This window comes from Sceloporus undulatus, chromosome 1 (assembly GCF_019175285.1).
Source record: "Sceloporus undulatus isolate JIND9_A2432 ecotype Alabama chromosome 1, SceUnd_v1.1, whole genome shotgun sequence".
Classification (NCBI taxonomy): domain Eukaryota; kingdom Metazoa; phylum Chordata; class Lepidosauria; order Squamata; family Phrynosomatidae; genus Sceloporus; species Sceloporus undulatus.
This window is the reverse complement of record NC_056522.1, coordinates 189,071,115-189,088,632: the sequence shown is the minus strand read 5'-3', so window position 1 is coordinate 189,088,632 and position 17,518 is coordinate 189,071,115. Positions and strand designations below refer to the sequence as shown.

Below are 17,518 nucleotides of genomic sequence, written 5' to 3'. Positions count from 1 at the left end.
TATGTCAGATCTCTGCTGTGAGATAGTAGGGACACAGTCTACTGCTGTCAACTAGTATCTCCCAGATTTGGAGAATGGGTAACTTTGGGCCTGTACAGACAAGCCAAAATAAAGCTGCTTCGAGTCACTTTGGAGGTATGCTGTTTAAATGCTGCATGCGTCCTAAGAGGCCAGAAGCCACGCCGAAACCATGCTCCATTCCCAAGGACTGGAGCACAGCTTTGTTGAGGCTTCTGGCCTCTTAAGATGCATATGTCATTTAAACAGCATACTTCCAAAGTGACTCGAAGCAGCTTTATTTTGGCCTGTGTATGGTCCCTTTCTCTCCATCTCCATCCCAATTTAAGTTCTTTACAGTTAGTTTTGAATTCCTCACATTAGAAAGATGCTTGTTCAAAGCACTCTCATTCCTGCTGGAGCTCTTATTCTTAACTGTATTCTGCCTCATAGAGTTGTGAGGGAAACGTGCACCATTCTGAGCTGCTTGGAAGAAGTAAAAATTTAAAAATAATTTAAAAACATGCCATCAGAACCTCCCCTACCAAGGAATGAAATGCCTTTGGATACACTGGGTCTTACTTCTTAGAATCATAGAATCATAGAGTTGAAAGAGACCTCAAGGGCCATCCAGTCCAACCCCCTGCCATGCAGGAAATCCAGATCAAAGCATCCCCGACAGATGGCCATCCAGCCTCCGTTTGAAGACCTCCAAGGAGGGAGACTCCACTACACTCCTAGGAAGTGTTAGTTAACTTTCATAGGAATGAACTGTAAAATAATAATAACAGTTGGGATTGTTGGAGAATGATGAAGTCCTTTATTGAGGGGAGTACATGCTGAGTATGGTCATTACATTGTACTGAAATGCAATAAACAGCGAAATCTAAGTGTAATGTAGAAACTCCATTGAGTTTCAGTTTGAGGGGAAAAGGTAAGATATAAATGAAGAACAACTTAACCTATGTAATTTGAGGTGATATTCAAAAACTTCTCAGGATATACCTGTGTGTTTCCTACCCCACAGATTTGACTGTGCTGATCGGCAGTTCCATTCCATTTCTGCTACCTGGCAAGCTCTCATGGAGAATCCAAATGATGTGAAAGAGCTAATCCCAGAATTCTTCTACTTCCCAGAGTTCTTAGAGAATCAAAATAGTAGGTGTAGTCAAATCAAGAACAGGTTACAAACCATAATTTTCTTGGCATGCTTTCCTGATGAAAACTTGATTATATCTATCTGCTTAAGTAAGGTGATAGAATAGAGTCCTGATCCCATAGAAGGTGGATAAGTAATCAGACCTGACCAAAAAAGAGAGTAATTTTAACAAGATTATGCTGTATTGTTCATTATCTGTATAATCTTCTGTTGTATCATTTTTTTCTTAAATGACTTTTTGTGATAAAGTTCCAAGTGGATCCCACCTTCCAATCTGGCCTTGGCAATATCAGCTTCTCATAAGTGCCTGTTTGTTTTGTACGATCAGTCATGGAAACCATATTGTCTTATCTGTACTCTACAGATTTCAACTTGGGTCAGTTGCAGATCTCAAAAGAAGTAGTGAATGATGTTGTCCTCCCAAAATGGGCGCATTCCCCAGAGGACTTCATTTATAAACACAGGAAAGCATTGGTAAGCTATTGTCCCACTTCCTTGGCTGGAGGAAACAGAGAACTGAAAATGCATGTAGTATGATCTTGTTCAACCATATTTAATAAATATAATTTTGGATCTTCATTCAAATCTGTCTTTAAAATCTCTAAGCTGGAGGAGTGGATTTTAGACCAGAATTCTCGTGCCTTTTAACAAGTCCACCAGCAGTGATAATAAGTACCAACTTCCCTTTCAAATTTCCAACATGTATTTTTACAATTCATATTCATTTTTGCCAAGATATGTGGGGTTAAATGCCACTCCAGTGCCACCTGAATTTCATTTTTATCATATTCTCTTTTAAGCCATAATTTGGAGTGTGTTAAATCATCTCTTCCAATTTTTTCCCCATTGATCTAATCAGATATTTTGATCTAAATCTTGACCTAAATCTTTAGCTTCTCGGCCTTTTGGCTAAGATCAAATTTTTATTATGTGTTTTTAATTTGCTTTTAATATTGTTCATTTGTCTTTTAAAGGAATTCTTCTTTTTTGTTAATAATATTACAAACTGTCTTGAAATTCATTTGGCGAAGACAAATAGGATATAAGCCTAATATATAAACAAATAGATTGCTACATTGGTATGGCGGGCCTTACCTCCTAGTATGAAAAGCAGCAGTATTTATCTCTCTAAATACTAGCTTCAATATGTTTCCATTTTTCTTTCAAGGTTATTTTCCATCTATTTTCCCCTAGACAGATTACAGGTTCATTGTATTTTCTAACACTTCATTTTAATCCCCCCTCCCTTTTACGCTTCCCAAAACATATATGTATTAAAGATGTGCTCAAACTAGAATATTATATACTGACTCATTTGAATATATGATTCTCATTCAGTAAATGGGTAAGTACTGTAATACTTTTGTTTCAAAACTGAACTTCTGAATAGTAAATATTTTGCCATTTGGTGTTTTGTATCCGTTGTTTTTTAAAAGAGCAAAGCTGGTAATAAGTTCTCAAGAAAGCACTGGTTGAAATATATTCTTTCATTCTGTTTTAGGAATCAGAATATGTCTCTGCCCATCTGCATGAGTGGATAGACTTGATTTTTGGATATAAACAGAGGGGGCCAGCTGCAATAGAGGCATTTAATGTCTTCTATTACTGTACTTATGAAGGTACCAAACCACACTTTCTTGTAATGTATCCATGTGTGTCAAAGGGATAGATCATGGGTGGGTTGAGGTGGAGGTTGTCTTACAGCATCCTTATAGAAAAATGGCGACAATTTGTACACTGCTACCTGTTTGCAACATTACAACATGATGTTGCAGTTCTTATTTCATAAAGATTTCTTCTGCATTTACAGTAGCCAGGTCCATGGAATATTATCTTTTCATTACAACCCTATATATATAGTTAGTAGTTTGTAAATAATCTATTACATATTAATAAGATAGACATGCTCGCATCATACACAGAGGTTACTTTCTAGAGGAAGATATCAACTAAGGACTTTAAATCACAGAGTTTAATTTTTTAAAAACTCAAAATTCTTTGTGTCTTTTTTTGTTTTGTTTTTGTTTTTTTGTGTATCAAGAATGTTAAAAGTTGTTAATGTGCACTTTGCCATCTGTTGTAGCTAATGTGTGCTTGCGGCAGAAATTTTAAAGGTAGAATGATTAACTTTTATTCAGAGATCCATCTGTACAGTATGGTGCTGGAATGTCTGCTTCAGTGAGACATTCTGATTCCAAGCCAGCAGCTCCAAGACCACAAGGTCTCTAGATTGGAGTATAACTCCCATAGGCTTGTGTGTAACTATAGCATAGAATGTAATATTAAATCAAATAAAATATAATGGAGTGCATTTTATTGTTAGTGTCCATTAGAGCAGAACTATTGGATCAATGGGATTTCAATAAGTGGTGGTTCATTACTCTAGATGAGACCACCAATAGGATTTACATTTTTGTATGAGTTTAACTACATCTTAGCGTGTCATATTAAGTCAGTTAAAATATAAAGAATTGCATTCTGTTGCTAGAGTCAACTAAAGTAAAACCATTTGAGTTACCAGGCTATAGATTCCCCATTGACCCATCACTGATTTACAGTTGAGTCACTTGGTTGACTGTAGTTGCGATAAACCAGTAGAATCCAAGCCAGTGTAATATACAGTAGTGGATGCTTGCAGAGCAGTCTACAGAGTGCTGTGTTGATTCTTACTTTACTTCATTTATTTACTGTATGCACTCATCTGTAAGTCTAAAAATTTATGCCCAAAATTTGACCCCAAAATCCCAGGTCAACTTATTTATGGGTCACTATGATAATGTGATAGCAGCTCTTTCAGATTTCCCCAAGAGGAGTTTATCTCTCTGGAGCCAAGCAGAAAGAGTCCTGGGTGATAGATTGATATTGCTGTTTGTTTAAGAGTCCCTCTCCCACTGAAACGAAAGCTGAAACGATGAAGTGAAAAGCCTCAGTGATAGTTTCTCTTGCCATACGCACACATACACACACTGAAGGAGCCTCCAAGTTTTACCCTCGACCTATCCATGGGTCATGACAAAATCCATAATTTTGGGCCCCAAACCTGTTCTTGACTTATACATGATGTCGACTTATAGTTGAGTATATATAATATGCCCTATTTTCCTGCCATCTCCAGGAGCTGTAGATCTGGATGCCTTGACAGATGAGAAAGAAAGAAAAGCTTTGGAAGGGATGATTAACAATTTTGGGCAGACACCTTGTCAGCTGTTGAAGGTAAATGCTTTGGAAGCAGCAGAGTATGCAGGTGAAACAGGCAGGCTAAGAGAGACTCCAGTGTAACAGTGAGGTTTTGTGGTTCTGGCATTACTTGCCTTCTGTGAAAGGAGGAGTGAAAGAGAGGCAGGGGAGCCTGGGACTGCTTCTGCTCTTACTGTGGGCAGATGGGACAATGCCTGTGGGAATCATCCAAAAAGCTACTCAGGTTCTGGCTGCCATATATAGAGTTGGAAATGGTGAGCAAACTAGAATTCTTTGATTACTGTGCATGTGCTTCACGCTGCCCTTGCATTGAGTAGGATGACTTTCATGCTTGAGGCATTTTGTTTCTCTAAGCCATTGGCCTCAGAGCTTGATGTGGGGGCCCTTGTCACCCCTACAACCCAGTTCTGCTTGGACATACATTATTTATTCATTTCATTCCTCATTCTTATGACCTGGGCTAGCTAACAACATGAGAGACAGAACAGAATCCTACAGGAACCTGCAGCTTAAACATCCATTGTCTATACAGTTGTTTCCCAGTGCTTTCTTCTGGTAGAAAGTCTGCAAATAGTACTAGAACCCTATAAAATTATGCTCCTGTACCCAAGTCACAGAAACAATCCAGAAAGAAACTGTAGTAAATGGTATGAAAGTTAGACATAACTTTACCTCTGGTTACAGTCCAAGTTAAAAGAAAGTCTAGTCTCTGAACTACTGCACAAAGACCATGTGGCTGCTGAGCCAGGAGTGTCTTTGTCCAGCTTCAGCTGGTATGCCAGCTTTGTCCCTTACTGCTGCTATAGATTGGCTGATTTCTATCACACCTTTTTCCCAGATAGGGGTCTCAAAGCGGCTTACAACAATTACAGTAAAAAAGAAAAAAAAAAGTTAAATACATGATACAAATGTTAGAACACAATTAAATAATAAAAAAATTAAAACCAGATTAAAACTTACAGTCTGCCCTTTCTTTATGCAGGGAATCCGTTCCGGGCTCCCCCGCCCATTTAAATGAATGGGGCTTGCGCGTGCGCGGCAATGCAGCAATGCACGTCCCATTATTCCCTATGAGATGCACCACCCCTTCTCCCAGCGCAGCTTTCAGTGTGTGCCAAAAGCCATGGAAAGCACACCCGCGTATGACGCGGGCACACTGCACACCATTATCACACACATACACCGCCAGCACAACAATTAGGAATATTCAGCATATTGTATAAGGTGTGCCTTATATAATCACTCATTAAATGCCTGTAGGAATGGAAAAGTCTTTGTCTGCAAAAAGAAAGTAAGGAGGATGCCAGTCTAACCTCTTTAGGAAGGGAGTTCTGGAACCTAGGAGCAGCCACTGTGAAGGCCCTCTCCTATGTTCCTACCAGATGTACCTGAGATGAAAGAAGGAAGGAGAATTTGGCCACAATAGTTCATGCCTTCATAATCACCCAGTTAAAACTACTGTAATGTGTGCCGTGTATTTAGAACTTACAACTGAATGCAGAATACAGTGACCAGACTGTTTTCTGATTTGTGCCTTAGAGACCATGTATCACTACTCTTGTGCCAATTCCAGTTTGCTTCCAAGCACAATTCAAGGTGGCGGTTTTGATCTATAAAGTCTTAAATGGCTTGGAGCTAGAATATCTAAAAGACTGAAGAAGCTGGTTTATTCTAGTTGGGATTAATGACTAGATTTAAGCTTAAATAATTGTGATTTTCCCCAGGAGCCTCATCCTGCAAGACTTTCTGCCGAGGAAGTGCTACAGAGGCAAACCAAAAGTGAAAACTCTACCCTTAATCTGTTCCAGCATCTCCCTGAGTTGAAGTCCTTCTTCATTGAGGTAACAGCTGACAATATCAGCTATAATTTAAGCCTTAGCTAAATGAATGGCTGGTCGCCAGAAGAATGTGTCTCATGTGGGCAGATGTGCCTCCACAGGTAACCACATGTGGCTCACCTCCACCACCACTTCCTGAGCTTTTACCAGCCTTCTCAAGATGGGTAGTATGAGCTTCCCAGGAAGGCCACACCCTGGGCCTTCGGTGCTTGGAAACGTACAGATGGCTAGAGTCCTCAGCCACTCCACACTAGCTTCTCTTCTAATCCCATTTGGAGTGTGTCTTGCACGTTACAGTGATTATTTTGCCAATGAATTAGGAGGCACATGGGCAGGGGCATCACATAGGAGGGTACAGGGAGTGGAAACTGTATTGGGTGACATCTCAGAGGGGGGTGTCACCTAATGCTCTGTTGGGAAGTGGCTGCCTTCTGGGTATGAACAGACAGGAAGGCGAGTCAGCTTCCTTTCCCATCCTGCTAGCAGCTTGACCAGACCTCAAAAAGGGTGTTGAAGAGAGGATATTTAAAAATGCTTTGCACTGGGTGTTAGGTATACTAGGTATGCCACTGCTCATGATTTATATAAAAGCCTAGAGTCTCTTGTAGGTCAGCTTAGGGTGCTGGAGAGATAGATGTTCACTTCATTCTTGCAGTTAAGTGCCAGGTGAGATGATGAGAGATTGGGAATATTTTTGATGTTTTTTCACATTTCAAGATTAGTATTGAAAGCAGCTTGAGAAAGGCAAAGCAATGAGAAACGTCTACTAGCTGCAAGACAGGAAATTAAGAACTGAAGTATGAGAGAGAGGAGTTAACATTTATAACGGAAAAGAACTTTAGACTCCTGCCTCAATAGGTGTGTGAGGGAAGAACTCCACATCTGTTCTGACTGCCCCTTCAGCCATCCAGAGAAACTTTTTTTTTTTTGCTGTGTGCATTGTGCAAAAGACATAATTTTCTGCACAGAAATTGTATTTTCTTCCACACTTAATTGTTTTTTTGCTAATGTATTTTTTACAACAAAGTCCAGTTGCTTTTACAGATCAACACCGACTGATCACTGAAAAGATCTGAAAAATTGCATACCGTCATTTGAGGATTTAGGGTGACGGTCATGATTTGCATCTTTCTGGATTCTCTTATATTCCATCCCACTCCCACAACTGTATAAAATAAACTAAATAATTTTAGGCTTTAGTGTCCCTCTGTATTGCATCTGAAGAACTGGACTGATACCCATGAAAGTTCATGCTAAAATTTAAAATAGTCTTTAAGATGCCACTAGATTTCCTTTCTTCATTTAAACAAAGAAAACCCCATGATAGATTCACTTAAAGCCATCATAAGTCAGAAATGACACACAACAACAAATAGCAAGATTTCCTTTGGGTCCTCTCCTTCTCCATTCCTCCTTTTTATGCAGCAAAGACTATGAACTGAAACAGAAGACCACAAAGGGGTGGCTTGAAGCTACTCCCACCGAAGGCACCTCGAGACCACAGCAAACATGCCACACTCCCAAAGGTGCGCTCTGCCACTGGCCCAAATAAGAGCGGAAAAGATCCACCTCTTTTTAGGGTGATTTTTGTCTGCCTTAGGTGGCCTGGTCTCGAGGCAGCTTCCAGGCGCTCCGGAGGCATGCGCCATCAAAACACCATGCCCTTGTAGCAGCTTGAAGCTGTCTTCAACTGATTATATCTTCTTTGAAGAATACTCCTAACATAGTCTCCCCATACTTTTTTTCAGTTTATACCTGTTTTCCTGTTTATTCCATGCCATTCACTCAGGTGGTGCCTGAACCAGCATGATTATTGGTCCACATGTCGATATTGTTACTAGTCTTAGTTTTTGAAGTTAAAGTGGAGGTTCTCAACAGTGGTGGAAGCTACTAGTACCCATTTTGAATATGTTAATTTGAAAGAACCTGTGGTTGAGTGTCCACAGTGGCCATTAAATGGAATTGTACACTGGAAATGTACAGTTGAGCAACTGAGGGGCTGATTTTATTTATACCCTCCCCTTCAACCACAAAGGCCCTCAGAGTGGCTTACAAATTGCTAATTTGAAAGTCCTCTGTTGAGATTACAATCTAATGAAGACATGACACAAATGGAAAAGCTGATGGCAGTGGGGAAGGAGATTAAGTCCAGCAAATGCTGGCTGCTCTTCTCTCCCTCTGTGGCCAGGACAGCAGCAGCTAGGATGGAGGGAGGGCCCTTCATCTGCTACTGGGCCCAGGCATGGTGGACCTGTGCCTGCTCTTTCTTTGCACCCTTTGCAGTCATTGTCCCATGCCTTAGTGTGGTCAACTAGAAATGTTTTTCTGTCCCTTTCTCTTTCAGGGGATCAGTGATGGGATACCCATTGTTAAAGCCATAATCCCTAAGAATCAGTACCGTTCTTTCATGTCACAGGGGAGCCCAGAAACCCTGGTAAGTCAGAAGTGCAGAAAAGTTTGTGTTGGAAGAACTAATACACAGTTATCCAATACACAGTTATAAAGAGAAATTGGAATTCATTATTTATTATTTCACAGTTGGTACAGTAGCTAGTTGCTGTACCTAAGAGGCACATGTCTGCACATAATCTTATCATCTAAAGATTCACAATTAAAGGAGAAATGGAGGGAAAAGGCAGAGAAAAAGGAGGAATTGTGCTCATACTTGTTGATTGTCAGTAAATGATTCTATATTTTCATTAAACTTTTTATTTAAGCACTAATGGCTTCTCTGCTTCCCATTGAACATGTCCTTCTGAAGATAACTGTGAGTGTCAACTGTATTATTGGAACCCATGGGTGGCTACCTTATGATCGAAATATCTCCAACTATTTCACTTTCCTCAGAGATCAAACTGTGACAAATCCCAAGTGAGTAAAAAAGTTTCATTCTCTGGAAGTAATTGTGGGATAGGATTGATGGACTAGATCCCACTTTATCAAAAGGAAGAGATGAAAAGATTTCGTGTTTGCATACAATTTTAAAAATCTGTGGGTGACTGTGATTTCAACTGAAAATAGGCTTTAAGCCAGGGGAGACAAACCTTGACACACACACACACACACACACACACACACACACACACACACCATCCCTGATGTTTTAGCATACAGTTTACATCAGCCCCACCCAGCATGGTTAGTGCTAAGAAATTGTATGTGAAAGAAAATAATTCCCTTTTCTAAAATGGCACCTGGTATCTATAGCCTTTTTTTTATCCGGGTAAATTCTTGTATTAAAAATAATTCATTATTAAAATACACAGCAACTGCTGCCCAATTCACTTTTTTTAATCACTGAAAATATTTTTAATCTGTTAAATAAATATGGGAGTTCTATGTGAGATGCACACAGTTTTAAATAGTGGGAATTGAGACACTTCAGCTGCAAGATGTAATATGCTGAGATCCTGAAGGAAGCATGTATGCATATGAGAATCAGCCATAAATGATGAGCAGCCTGCAATTGTGTGTGAGTGCTGACTTTTTTGTCCTTATTCAAACATAACCATCTTATAAATGATAATTTATCAAAAGGAAGACAGCATGTACACACAATGCTCTTCTGATTCTGGTTTCATACCTCAGCTGGGAAGATGTCTTTAAACCATGGTTTCCAAGTTCCAACATCTCAGGAAACCATCGGAGCTTTGTTGAAGCCAGATGCAGAAGAGGTGGTGTTGTAAGGAAATGCACAGGCTAACAAGTTACTCTGGGGTCAGTAGATTATTGCTTATCAGCCTGATGTTTTGTTTGTTTATCGCAAGGATTTTTTTACATCACCCCTTGGTTATATTGTACCCCACTGTACTTCTGTGTCATCTCTGAACCAAGCCTTTGAGAGGTTGTTTAATGCAACAGATAAGAACTGACAGCAAAATATAAGCACTCACGTTTCCAGTTCAGATCTCAGTTCATCTGTATAAATTAACTTGGTGGTCTTTAACAATAAATTGGTAATGCTTCCAGTCACAATTCAAGGTATTGGCAATGACGTTTAAAGCTGAAACAACTTGGGATCTTGATACTTGAAGGGCACCTCTCCCAAAATTTACATGCCTGAGGACTGAGGCCAATTGGAGGAGCCCTCCTCTATGTCCCATAACTGAAGCCAATATACTGTGGGAGAACATGGGAGAGGGCCCACTTTCTCTCCTTGGAGGCTTGCCTAACTCATGCTAACACTGGCTTTATTTAGGCACCAAATAGAAACACAGCTCTTCACTAAAGCCTTTGGGTCCTTACCCCAAATATTAATAGACATGGTTTGAAATCATTTTAACCTTTTCAATGTGTTTTTACTTGCTACCTTATTTAAAAGGGTTTTATTAAGTCTCTTTAAATGATTTTTATTGTGTGAAATTATTTTAATCTGTTGATATTGAGTTTACGTGTACACTGCCTTGAGATCTCATGCTACGGGGTGGGGCAGAAATATTTTAATAAAATAAATAATGCTGAATAATATAGGCCTGTTTCAAAGAGTTGTTGTCAAGATAATCTGCATAAGGATCTGTGAATGTGTGGAGCCCTCTGGAAGTTGTTGAACGACAATTCCCATCAGCCCTAGCCAATATTGTCAGTGGGGAAAAATTCTGAGAATTGCTGTTCAACAATATCTGGAGGGTCACATGTTTCTGGTTTAAATTTAGGCTCTGATCTTGTATACGATCAGAAGGAATCATGTAGCCATTCAGATGTTGTTGTACTGCAACTCTCAGCATTTCTTACCATTGGCTTTGCAAGGTCAGGCTGCAGGGCTGCGGTTAAACAATATCTGGAGGGCTGCATGCTTCCCATCCGATTTAAATATACATGCTAATTACTGTTCTTATTTGTACATAATTTAATTGTCTCTGGTACATCGGTAGATGCATTCAGATGCATACTCTATTTCCATGTATTCTTCAGTGTTGTTGCTTGACCTGAGTAGTGTCAGTAAAAGTTCTACATTTTAACAAATGCAGATCTTAACATAAGCCATTGTTTGTAGGACACAGCGATGTGTGAGCGGCCCTTTTGCCCCAGGATTGGAGATCACACCCAAGTTGTTTGTGGTGTCCCATGATGCAAAGCTGCTTTTCAGTGGAGGGCACTGGGATAATAGTATCCGAGTGACCTCACTCACCAAGGGGAAGTTGATGGCACAACATATTAGGCATATGGGTAAGTCATTTTGCATAAAGGGAACCAATGTCCTTCATGTGTGCTTTTATCTGTATTTGTTTTAATCTTTATTAACCACTTGGAGTCCCAGTTTTTGGGCGAAAGCAAAATATAAATGAGATATAAGCTGCTGCTATAACAACAACAACAGTAGCAGCAGTATGTGGCTTTGGTTAGCTAGCAAGAGTAGTACATAAAGCATAAATGGCAAAAGAAGGTGCTCACTGAATGGGTATTTTCTGATGCAGAGAATTAAAACTGCCTTTGCCTTTTTGCGGTGCAGGGCCGTTTTGCCTTCTCTGCTAATTCTTCTCATTCTAGTTGATGATTCAGAGCAAAGATCACCAGTGAATGGATTGTGTGGGTGTGCTCTCTCTGGCCTGTCAAAAAACAGAAGCCCCTTATGTTGTCAATGTGTAGAACACAAAGAAAGTTGTCTAATAATGTGATACAGTGTCCACGTTTCTGGTTGTTCCTCCTAAGCTAAGGATAAGACATCTGTGACTTAAAAATCATAGATAAGTCATTTTAGTGCCATCCATCACATTTGCATACTACTACTACTACTACTACTACTATTTCCTCCACCACCACCACCACCACAAGAGCCATGATGGGTTATCCATCCCCTTTATTCCTAGGAACTGAAGATGAAATGTATGGTCCTTCCCTTATTTTATCCTCACTGCATACCTGGTGGATTGGTTAGACTGAGGCTAAGTAGCTGCTCTTAATCATCTAGTGAATGTAGATTTGAACGTGGGTCTCCCAAGTTCTAGTATGAGACTTGAAGTTGGGCTGGAAAATCTCTGGCCTTCCATGAATTGTTGGACTTAGATCTCCATTAACCACACCCAACATAACTAGTGGTCAAGGAAGATGAGAATGGTACTACATTACCACAGGTTTCCCATCCTTGCTCCAAGCATTGTTCCATGCTAACTCAATGATCTGTCTGGTTCAGTGGCCTCTCCAGAAGGCAAGCGAGATGCTTCTAGAACGTCTACAAACAGGGCATGAAGGCAATAGAGCAGTGGTTTAGTGGTAAATTTTGAAGGACCAGTGCTCATCAGGAGCCCTGGTGGCGCAGTAGTTAAATGCTGCAGCCACAACATCCTAGAGAAGGGCTCCAAGATCCAGTCTTCCATCCTTTCACAGGTCAGTAAAACGACTACCCAACTTGTTGCAGGCAATTGGCTAAACCGCTTAGGGAGTGCTAGTTCACTGATAAGCGGTATAGAAATATACTTGCTATTGCTATTGCTCATCAAGGTACTCCCATAGCTATCCCACATCACAAGGAAAGTTAAAAAAAAAATGCAGGCAGGCTTCCAACTTTAGGAGGAGCAGTCCTTCTGTAAAATTATCTGAATTGCCCATTTGGTGCCAAAGTCATCCTAAAACGCTTTTCATTATGACAAAGATGACTCACAACTATGTATCCGTATGAGTGTACATATACACACACGTTCTCTCTCTCTCTCTCTCTCTCTCTCTCTCTCTTTGTGTGTGTTGTTGTTTGGGCAAAAACTGTTTTTTTTTTCTTCCTTTACTGTGAGGATTTCAGCTCATTTGAGAAGCAATAGGGATGTCTGATGGAGTTGCTGATGGTGTCACTGTTCCTGCTAATTAAAACATTTTGGCATTTCAACCCTGTTAGCTGCGGTTCACCCCATTTGTTCCCCAGCAACTGCGATTCAGAGGCATGCTGTGTCTGAAAATGAAGGCTGCATTACCTATCACCACAAATAATGATGTGCTCAGACCATTTGGAACATCTCCATCCATGGGAATATATGAGAGTTAAATTAATTAAATTACTGCACATAAAAGCGTTTGCTGAAGAGAATACTTTTTAACTTGGTGGCAGCATTGTCATGTTGCTTTGTTAATATTGACCTGTGGTTCTGTTTTGTAAAAATTGGCACACATCCCATCTCTTGAAATAAGATGTTGAAAAACTCAGTAATAAGGGTAACTGAACTCTAATTGCTTTCTCTCACCTCCCCCCCCCCCATCCTCCCCGTAGATATTGTGACATGCCTAGCTATGGACTTCTGCGGAATCCATTTAATTTCTGGCTCAAGGGACACCACTTGCATGATATGGCAGATAGTTCAACAGGTAAGTTAACCTTTACAAAGCCTATGTAAGCGAGCTGCTGTGGATTGGAAATGCTGCAAGGCACTATTTTTTTATAGTTTAAGCTGCAAGGAGATGAGTGAGCTTCAGATAAAATTATTTAAAAGAAAGTTCATGTTTTCTGAGTGGTGGTGTCTTTTCTGAATCGTGGAGAAATAGAAGCAGTGTGAAGAAGCAAGTTGTGTCTCAGAACACGTGGAGTTATGCAGTGGACTCCTGCCATAGAGCTATGTAGGTAACACGTTCAATGAAGTAGGCGCTACTGTGTGAAAGCTTTTCTTAAAGTGCCACAAGAATTGCTTTGTATATTGATTGGACATAATTCCTTGGAGCTTTCTGCTGCACGTTTGCAGATGAAGTCTCTTCTTCACACTTTGGCACTTCCTATAAGGAATATATGTGAGATGGATGTGAAAAATTGGATCCACTGCCATAAACTGTAAAGGTCTAAAGCCACACTTATTGGAGAAAGGAATCAGTTTCAAGTAACTCACTTTTATAAATGGTTCCTTCTTAAGCTGTTATCTCATTCTACATTTGGGATCCTGTGTCCCCACCACCCACCCAACTACTTGAGGCCATTTATTCCAACTGGATGTGCCTCCAGTTTAAGAGCTCAGGTGGCAGCTGAGGGAGTATTAGAAAAATGCTGCTGGATAGAGAAGCTTTGTGGGGGGAAATGAACCACCTTTTCTATTCTATTCTCCTTATTTACTTGGTGATGTAAAACCATGCCCTAAGTGCATTTTAGAATTTGGATCTTGCTACTTTGCTGGCAAGCTTTGGGCAACAACACCTGCCATAGAAATAAGACTGCAGTACTTTATGCTGTTATAACAAAATATTATGTTGTAGTAATTTTTACGAAATGGTGACCTGAGTGTTTGGCTTGAAGCAGACACATGTACGTTTATTTAATTATTCTGCGTTTTTATTAATAGTTATTTTTAATATTTGGTAACAGGGAGGAGTGCCTATAGGTTTGGCCCCTAAACCTTTGCAGATTCTCTACGGACATACCAGTGAAGTCTTTTGTGTTGGTATCAGTACAGAACTGGACATGGCGGTTTCAGGAGCCAAGGTCAGTTTATATAACATTTCCCCAATGGGCTTATATGCCCAATGTGCCTATTCATTTTGCTTTTTAATTGGCTAAGATCACTTGATTCATTCTTGACCTTCCCTTTATGACTGTGAGTACGTCCCATACTGTACATTTGTGTGTCCTATGCACGCTTCTCCAAAAGTAAGTCCCACTGAACATAGTGAACACGCTAATTTCCAAGTAAGCAGGCTTATGAGTTTACAAAGAAAGTGGCAGAGTCAAATGGGTTTTTTTTGCCCCTGATATATAGTGTTATATGTTATAGGTCCAAAATGTGACAACTTTGGAGTAGAGTCATGGGGATATTTTCCTTCTCTTTTTTATATTTAATTATAAAATTATTAATCCAGCCTTCTTTCTTTGTTTTGTTTTTTTAAGGAAAAGACCAACAATAAAATTTGTAGAATGTTTTTGAAAGCTACAGTATATTCATATTATGAGATATACTGTAGGTAGGGGTGTGTGATGTTGTTTAAAGGAACAGCAGCAAACCCAACTTATCATAAAACAATATTACAAACACTATCTTTAAAAAGCTATAGCTTCCCTCCTAAAACATTATAGCCAGAGACCCCATGAGCAAAGGAGTCCCACACTTTGAAGCTGCAGTTTAGGCTGCCTTGCTCCATGTCAGAACATATTCTGTTAGAGCAGACCTTGCTTGTGTATCTTTTGTTGGCTTGCTTTTCCTTAACAGAGCAACTTTCATCTCCATGATGTTCTTAGATGTTTTTATAACATCACTTCTCATATGATTGCATTGTGAAATACAATTTCATATATGTTCTGTACATTTGCTAGAATTAAACAGTTCAAAACAGTTGCGGTCAGGGCTTTTCTTTTCTTTATTTTCAATAGGATGGAACTGTGATTGTTCACACTATTCGGAAAGGTCAGTACATGAGGACTCTGAAGCCACCTTGTGAGAGTTCCCTCTTGCGCACTGTTCCAAATCTGGCTGTATCTTGGGAAGGATACATAGTCGTTCACACAAGCCTAGAAGGAAAGACATCTCTCAAGGTATTAAGTCAGCCAAATCTCACAAAGGGCTAAAATCATGTGTTCTAACTTGTTTTTCCTGGGGTAGGATGAGAGATTGAAGTCTTCAGAAATAGGACTGCCTGTGACCATTGAATGTTCTTAGTCCCATTCTTTCCTCCCCCTCTCCCTGCAGACCTTGCCTTGTCCTTCACCCTTTCCAAAGAATTTTGGATGCATGCCTGCGATGTACAGAAGTTAGCACAAACTGGCGTGTGTTGGTGCATTGTGATATGATTAGGTTGCAGTCCAAAGGAAGGTGAACTGCTAGATTGCTGGCCTGATCGATCCCAAGAATTCAGGTCAACCTTCCCTCTCCAACACCTTAGACCTGGCTCACAGCCCTCAGCTGTAAAAACTCTCCACATGCTGTAGTCTAGGGCTTTGATTTCACGTTTGCATATCTTCCTTCTCCCAATTTCCTCATTGGAAATCATGAGGCCGTTCTGATGGGCCATAATTCCCAGCAGTCTGAGCCAGCACAGCCAACAGTGAGGAATACGTGGAAAGCCACAAAGTTCTCTCCTTCGGTTAGACTATGTGTGATGAGCTACTTACATGCTGCTTCAGCATTTACATACAGCAGGAGTGGGAACTGTTCAGTCACTGGGACTTTATTTCCTTCCAGGGGGCAGAAGATGTCAGGGGCTGGGGCATCCCTTTCTGACACCCACTGTTGTCCGAAAGCTCCCCTCCCTTTGCCATCAGATTCTAGCTCAGTGTTACAGAAAGGCAGCCTGTTCTGTTAGAGTGAGCTGAAGAAAAACTAGCAAGGATGAGACTGGAGAGGAGAGGTGGATGGGTCTTTCAAAAGATTTGGCAAGCCAAAGGGAACTTTCTTGCTTTCTGGTAAACCCATGGCCAAAGGTTCTCCACCATACACCCTACTCACAATGATCTACCTGCCTCCAAAAAGAGGTGAAAGATTCCTATAGAGCAGAAATACTTTACACAGGTGTCCATTCATACTCTCTCTTCTGTGTATGATGGAGGGGATCATAAAAGACCACCACTGCTTCCACTGAGGTGTGGAGATGATATTTTTTATTTCTCGTATGTTGAAATTGGCATAGAGACAACAGATATGATTTAATATTGCCATAAGAGGCTACCTCTGTTTGCTCTGTGAAAATGCCATAGCCACCCTTCCCTCTGTAGACATGTTTTATCTTTCATCTAAACAGGACAAGAATTCACTCCACCTCTATTCTGTGAATGGAAAATATTTGGGCTCTGAGAGCCTGAAGGAGGAAGTGTCAGATCTCTGTGTGACTGGAGAATATATTGTAATGGGGAGTGTGCAAGGATTCCTGTCCATAAGAGACCTATACAGGTAACAGAAACGCTTGAAAATAGTATTTCTTCATAGCATCCTTGCCTTGGGGTCTGGGATTATCCAGTGATCAGTGGCTCTAGATTCACAGTCCTGAGACACCAGGCAACATTTACACAGAAACATCTGTCAGATGGTCTGATATCTCAGAAACATCCAGTCAGATTCTCAGGCAGAATACACAGTTTATGTTTAAAGCAATTAAGGTACTAAAATAGAAACATATGTAATTTATTATTAGTTATATTTCTATGTTGCCTTTTCTTCAGTGAGCTCAAGATAGCCCTGTTGTGTGAGTGGGGGCCCAACTTTAGAGCCAACCTGATCACATTTTTGTATGCTTTTAAACGGCTGTCAATTTGGTTGTTGTTTTAATTCTTCCTTTACCATTATGACTTAGTTTACAATTGTATCTGTTTTTTTCCTCAGCCATATTGTAAGCCACTTTACATGGCAATTGTGGGGAAAAGGAGGGCTACAAGCAAGATATACAAATAACAACAATAGTGCCAATAAAACATTTTGTAACTGTAAATTGAACA

At 40.2% G+C, this 17,518-nt stretch overlaps 1 protein-coding gene across 4 annotated transcripts in view; it reads left to right on the top strand.

Moving 5' to 3' along the window:
* Positions 1–17,518, top strand: part of NBEAL1 (neurobeachin like 1) — a 125,217-nt gene that overhangs the window by 98,480 nt on the left and 9,219 nt on the right. For all 4 annotated transcript variants that reach the window (XM_042470460.1, XM_042470448.1, XM_042470437.1 and 1 more), the window contains 12 exons: positions 1,025–1,155; positions 1,521–1,630; positions 2,658–2,775; positions 4,272–4,369; positions 6,079–6,195; positions 8,537–8,626; positions 8,954–9,063; positions 11,186–11,358; positions 13,388–13,482; positions 14,465–14,581; positions 15,464–15,625; positions 16,828–16,976. In XM_042470460.1, coding sequence (XP_042326394.1) covers positions 1,025–1,155; positions 1,521–1,630; positions 2,658–2,775; positions 4,272–4,369; positions 6,079–6,195; positions 8,537–8,626; positions 8,954–9,063; positions 11,186–11,358; positions 13,388–13,482; positions 14,465–14,581; positions 15,464–15,625; positions 16,828–16,976 — 1,470 coding nt within the window. The remainder of the gene's footprint in view (positions 1–1,024; positions 1,156–1,520; positions 1,631–2,657; positions 2,776–4,271; positions 4,370–6,078; positions 6,196–8,536; positions 8,627–8,953; positions 9,064–11,185; positions 11,359–13,387; positions 13,483–14,464; positions 14,582–15,463; positions 15,626–16,827; positions 16,977–17,518) is intronic.